This window comes from Lampetra fluviatilis, chromosome 15 (genome assembly GCF_964198595.1).
Source record: "Lampetra fluviatilis chromosome 15, kcLamFluv1.1, whole genome shotgun sequence".
NCBI lineage: Eukaryota > Metazoa > Chordata > Hyperoartia > Petromyzontiformes > Petromyzontidae > Lampetra > Lampetra fluviatilis.
The window spans coordinates 7,358,237-7,364,826 of NC_136289.1; the positions used below are offsets into that span (position 1 = coordinate 7,358,237).

General features: G+C 46.9%; 1 protein-coding gene across 1 annotated transcript; it reads right to left on the bottom strand.

Moving 5' to 3' along the window:
* Positions 1-1,073: 1,073 nt before the first annotated feature.
* On the bottom strand, positions 1,074-5,596 carry LOC144936137 (uncharacterized). Its single transcript, XM_078863031.1, has 2 exons — positions 5,357-5,596; positions 1,074-4,234 (listed from the first exon to the last, which is right to left on the bottom strand). The coding sequence occupies exons 1-2, from the start codon at positions 5,449-5,451 to the stop codon at positions 3,280-3,282; spliced, it is 1,050 nt and encodes a 349-aa protein (XP_078719157.1). The 5' UTR covers positions 5,452-5,596; the 3' UTR covers positions 1,074-3,279.
* Positions 5,597-6,590: the final 994 nt, after the last annotated feature.

Consider the following 6,590-nt stretch of genomic DNA (forward strand, 5'->3'; position numbering starts at 1 on the left):
GGCTGTGGGACCCAGAGTCGAGACGGACACCCCAGCCGGGTGGGTTCCGAGAAGCTACGGGGCGTAAGAGCCCGTGTGGGTGTCGCCAGGGGAACCCCGTGGGTTAAGGCTGCAGTTAACCACCCGTGTAATATAAGTTGGTGTTAATAAAGAGTGTGCTACCCGTAAGGTCATCTCCCGCCAAGTTACTACATTACATATATGTAGTGACATTGGGGACGTCACTGTATGGTACGGGCCCTAGAGGGCCGTGGCGTGCGATGTCCTTTCATCGCGGACAGCACCGTGTGTGTTGTAGAGTGAGGCCGGCTCGAGCACAGCACGGCGTGCGATGCACCGTCATCGCGTACACCCCGTAGGTGGGTGTAGCACCAGCCCTAGTGGGGCTTGGTGAGCGCTGGGATAGCGCGGGCACCACATATAGCGTGTAGTGCGGGCTCCCACAAGGGGGAGTGGGAGAGTGTCAGCCCAGGGGCAGGGTTGCCCCGGGCCATGGCACTCTGGTCGACCCCGTAGCCACGTGATCCGGAGTGTCCACAGAGAAGGCCCCAGGTGGGGGGGAGGGGGGCTAGGGGGTGATCACGTGTCCGGGGAGAGCTCTCGAGAGGGATCTAGAGGGAGCTGGAACACTCTCGAAGGTGGGCGGGGCCGAGGGCGGAGCCGGCCTACCGACCCGGGAGGATAAAAGGTGGGTCCCTGGGAGGGACCGGGGTCGCTTCGTTCTACAAGCTGGAAGCTCCACGTCTACAAGCTGGAAGCTCCACGTTGTACATCTGAAAAGGCACCAACACGTGGCCAGGGACCCGAGTACGGTTCCGGTCCGTCGTAGCCATAACTCCTGTGTGGTAGTGGAGTTAGCTGGGTGGTCACCACCCTAGGCTGTATCTGGTAAAGGGCCAGCTACCCCTGTTTGTATATACGTGTTGTGTAATAAATGTGTTTCCTCTGAAGAGGAACGTCTGCGGCTCAGTTGGACTCACTACATATACGTAAATGGAGACATCGAGACTTACGCATTTCAAATATGATTGTCATATTTGCTTTATTCCACCCCCCCCCCCCCCCAAAAAAAAAGGATATCGTATACGATGTTTTGATTATGCACATACCAAACATTTACATTCTAATGTTTTTTTAATATATATGTTTATAGAATCCATTTGGACACATTTTTGTATGTAAAAGAACAAAACTACATATACAAACGCAGACACATATGTTCAGAATGTTTTCTTAAAGCTCTACCGGACTAGCCAAGCCTCGCTTGTGTAATAATGGCTCGATGCATAAATACATTTTCCTTAAAGAGACATTAGCTGCCCCAGCCTGGTTTACTCAGGGTTTAAAGGTCACACGCCTTCCTGGCAAATCGCATCATGTTCACAGTACAAAATGACTGGCCTCTCTAAATGTCAATTACTCGAGTATAATTTGCACTATAATTATTCATCTACGTCAAAATGCCCTTCTGTTTCCTGCTATAAATATAAGTGGAATGAACCGATGCCATTCCTTAATTTGGTTCATGTTTCTCTTATCGTGAAGATTATATGGCAAGGAATTGTTGGTCCAGAATCAGTCAAAATAGCCATCGCTCTTCCTTGCGAGCGCCACTCATTAGGAAGTCAATTGTGATTGTGTTAAGGATGAACTGCCCCCCCCCGCCCCCGTCATAATAATATGGAATTTCCACCACAGGCTCACGGACTGCCAAACTGAGCGGTCATCAGCCACCACTCATCCGACCATCTATACTGAGATTTTCTGCTTTGAGACTGACAATTTCCTGTTAGTGTGGGTGTAAACGAACACAATATGTACATACGGAACAGAAATACCCTGGCAATAATACTGGCATTGAAGTTAACAAACAACACACAAAGCAAGTCGCATTCATGATAGATATGCAAGCACCCTTTCACCATAGTCATTGTGATGTTAATATCGTGACCTACAAAAGTAAATAGAATTTTTTTACGTGAATCAGTAACAATTTAAATTGTTGCACAATGGTGAATTGGAGAATGATTTTAGTGTTGCCCATTAAACCGGTCCAGTGCACTCGTGTCTTGTTTACAAAGTAGCCCTACATTCGCACACCGTGCTAGTTATAGGTAAGGGATTAACTACACCTGTGTTCTGAAAATGAAAAGAGTGATGTTCTTTAAAAATATATATGTATACTGCAGATAGTTACATAACATTTTATGTTAGCCTTCATTTACTGTTGGCAAACACACACACTCAGTCGATATGAATCCATTTTAATTTGGCTCACTGTTGTTTGCTGGCAACGTCAGGATGCCAGGTGTGCAGACATTGTACGTGGCTGATCTACACCTGCATGCACATCAATTTAACACTATCAACAACATTTATAAAGGCCATGATGCACTAGGGTGATTGTATGGCGATTGTTGCTGCCTTTCATTGTCATCACTGGTTTATCCGCGCCATTCTCTCTGCAAAAATGTTTTCCAAATCGAGACAAATCTGACCATCGCTCCATATCGTGGGTAAATGAGATAACAGATAGCGGTCACATGTCTATCTGATCTTGTGTACTCCACAAACCATCAAACACACATTTCAACAAACGCTCTTTTCATTGGCCAGACGGAACTCCACTGTTTGCTGTTGCCACAACAAGTTGACATAGTTGCTTATTGTAAATGTGTTGCTGGTGACCACTGCCCTAAACATGCCTTGGAATATCATGCCCCTAAGGTTTGCAGGGGATTGTGGGATTGCAGAGTCAATTACCCACAGTGCATTGTACTTACCACCCGCATGGTAGGACCACGATGTGTAGCACCACGAAGCTTGCCAAAATCTTCGTAGCTGAGCACATTCGGGCTGATGCAAAACTGCACTTTGGGTAAGACGCCAGCATAATTAACATGACATCAAAATCACAGGTGGCTGAACAAGTGATGACGGGTGCTCAGTGCAAGGCACTCTAATAAGCTCCACAAATTTGTCAGCACGGTGCTGGTCACAAGCTGGGAAGCACAGTTCTGCGAGAAGTGCTGTGTTTTTAGGAAGGACATGGAACAGGCCTTGCGATTTAAACACCCAGAGTTACCCCCCACTTCTGGGAATCCACCTTCAACAGATCCATTCTTCCTGCACAATGCGCTCACACCTCGAGACTTGGTCACAAAAGCCTCCCCCGCTGCCAAACGAAGTGCACAGCTCTTACTTGTGTGGTTGGGGGCAACTCCAAGCTTATACATTTCTGGCCCACCGGCTAAGCGACAGCCAATCTGTGCAGGGGCGTCACCTGGGGCTCTGCTGCTGCTGCTGCTGTTGCTGCTGCTGTTGCTGTGTTTGCCCCCCGGGATGCTGTCGCTGCGCTCGGTCGACAGGCGGTTGTGGCTGCTGTCGCCCGCTCGACCTCGCGTGCAGGAGGCGCTGCCTCCCAGCCACACTGCCCACCCCGTGGGGCGCGTGGTACGTGGCGTGCAGATAGCCCTGGGAATCCTGCTGTCCACTCGCCAGCCACAACAGCCTCTCTTGAGATAGCAATTGCTGCTGCTGCTGCTGTGGTTGCTGATGCTGCTGATGGCTTCTATGTTGCGGCTCCGCACTCATTGAACGGTGATACTGCAAATTTGGAGAGTTCAACGTTTGCTCTTGCTGGGGCTGCTGATGTCGTGGCGATGGGGACTGGTGTTTCTCTGAGGATGATCGCCTGCACTGCTGCTGGTGCCGTTGTTGCTGCTGCTGCTGCTGCTGTTGATGCTGCTGGTGATGCTGGTGATGCTGGTGCTGTTGGTGCTGCTGTTGATGCTGCTGGTGTTGTTGATGCTGTTGTTGATGCTGCTGTTGCTGCTGTTGATGTTGCTGCTGCTGGTGTTGCTGTTGCTGCTGCTGTTGTATCTGCAGCATGGTCGGCATCAGCAGTGTCGGCTGCAGGTGCCCTTCTGCTCTCGATTGGGCCTGTACCCTCAAGTGCTGTCCCTTGTTTTGAGCACAGCTCTGCTGCGCTTGTGACTGTTGGTCAATTATTTGCTGGTGCTGCTGCTGTTGCTGGTGCTGCTGCTGGTGCTGCTGCTGGTGCTGCTGCTGGAGCTGCTGTTGATGCTGTTGATGCTGGTGATGCTGCTGATGCTGGTGCATCAACGGTTGTTGACTGAAGGTTGTGAAGGATGGCATCATAATGGAAGCTGAAACCAGGAGGGGGGTACCACTTAACGTGGTCACCACCTGATGGGGCTGTCCATGCATGTGCCTGAAAATAAAACACACATTTGTTTTTTAAAGCATCAGCATTCGGTGCAACTTAAATGTATGCAGGAGGAAGTGGGTTCGATCCCGACCGTGACGATGCCCGTATATTTGGAGTGTGCAAGTTTTCGTTCCATGTGGTGGTCACGTGGACTTTTCTCTGGGTCCTCTGGTTTTGCCCTCCGCATTTAGAAACGTGCTTTAGATTTATTTGGCTGCTACTGTAAATGCCCACCTGTGATGATAAAGAGCTAAGAGCTCAACAGTAAAGTTTTTGTTTAGCTTAAAACTGACTTTTCAATACATAGTGCACTGACAAAAATGTACGGTGTGAATGGAACATTATATTTTTGTTTATTTATCCTATTCTAGGCAGAGTAGGAAGAAAATATGTAAATGATGTCTCAAGAACTTTACATATTTGAAGTGCTACCGTTCTGTTTTGTTATTGAAACGCATGGCACAACTGAACGATGAAACTTATCTGTTTTTATCAAGCCAAGAGCATTACCATCTTTGAGAGCACATCAAGAACTCATATAATGAATTTAAATTGACAATAGTGCTCAAAACTACGCTTGATTTTCAATAAAGGGTGAACAGATACACACTAATGTGGGTGATGATTGATTTAAGTAGAAATGCTGTAACAATTCCCATAAACTGGTACCTTATTTTATTCCCTCTTATTTTATTCACACTCTGACGGTCTGAGTCTAATTATAGATTTGAAGCTTTCGTGACTGCAAAGATTCATACTCTTTGGTTTTTTCGGTAAAGTCATATAGGTAAAAAATAAAATAAAATAAATGAAAACAACTAAATTAAATATTTGTTACCTACATGACTTTACCGAAAAAACCAAAGGATCTGAGTCTAGCCAGGTGTGCTAACCACTGCACCACTCAGCTGGAATATTACCGATAAAACGAACGCATTGAAGAAGGCCCATTACCCAAAACGTCAACTATTAAATGTTTCCGTTTCTTTGAAGGCAAACGGATGAATATGTTGAGTGTTCTTTTTTTGGGACTCCCCACATCACGATCCGCTGTGATATTTCGTGCACTCGCAGCTGCTGTTGCTTGCTGCTGCTGCTGCTGCTGCTCCCACGTGTTGCCCTTACCACTGCGGCTGGGTGGTGCTGCACTCCACCACGGTGGGCAGGCCCGGGCCACGCACTCCCGGAGAGTCGGGGGTAGTGGGGTGAGGGAGCACCATCGCCGATGACCTCCGGGCTCCCAGCGCAGGGCTGTCTGCCACAGGCGGCGCTCGAGACGTCGACTGCTCCGACAAAGCCTGCGCCAGTTTAACACGTGACCAATATCATCATTTAACACGTGACCAATATCATCCAGAATAGAGGTTTTTGGGTTAGAGCGCGCACATATTTACGTAAATGTCTCAGGATCTAATTTTAAAAAACCTCTATTATGAAAGCCTGCGCCGTTTCACAGACGCTGAAGTTGAACTTGTATACTTTGTCGATTTTACGTATTTATTTTTGAGCAGTTTGCTTACCTTTCCAATACTTTGCACTCCTATCGTGTTTTTTGTTTTGTTTGTTGTTGTAACTTTCTGACCCGCCCCTACTGGACATCTGTGAAAAAGAGCTTGATAGCTCATCGGATTCCTCCAGGATAAATACAGATTGTGATTCTGAAGTTTGTGCAATCATTTTAGTTGTTCGAAAACAAGCCTCGTGGTACCTGTAGTCATGGGTATTTGATGTTTGTCATTTCGCCTATAACCCAATAACCTAATGCAGTACTCGGCTGAGCAATTGAGCAGTAGCTCAATGAAGAGTGCTCAGGTTGTACCAGGAGTGTTTGGATTGATTTGGCATTCGGATGTTTGACCAATTCCTAAAGAAGCTCCAAACTCATTTTGAGGAGGGTGACGTATTGGGGCATTGACAGATTTTCTGTATATACATGGAAGGAAACTGCAATATGCAGGGAACACCCATACATATAAAAAATTAACCCGTAAAAACAAAGTTTTTCACTATAAATCCTTTATATGCGTGGCGGCTAGAGTCCTCTCGTCCTCTGGCTTGAGATGGCTGCCACCTATGGGTCAGATGATTGCCTGCCACCATTAAGCAATTGGTAATTCAAATTAATTTATTTTTTCCTAAAAAGTGTACAATTTTTGAAAAAAAATTAACGAAAATAAATTGTCACGCACAACGAGTCTGTGTACAAAATGTCAGCTCGATTGGATCACGGGAAGTGGGTTAAAAAACGACCGAAAGATTTGCACGGTCGTAAGCGCGCAAGCAAGCGAACTTAATATAAAGGATTTAAAAAGTAATTGACTGTGTCGTGCCTCCCTTCCCCCTACCCCTCCTCCCCCTT

Excerpts from the sequence above, each read along its gene's own strand:
- LOC144936137 (XM_078863031.1), bottom strand. The coding sequence starts at position 5,451 with ATGGTGCTCCCTCACCCCACTACCCCCGACTCTCCGGGAGTGCGTGGC. Across the intron at positions 4,235-5,356 it reads AGCACCACCCAGCCGCAGTG|GCACATGCATGGACAGCCCC; the intron begins GTAAGGGCAACA and ends TTTTATTTTCAG.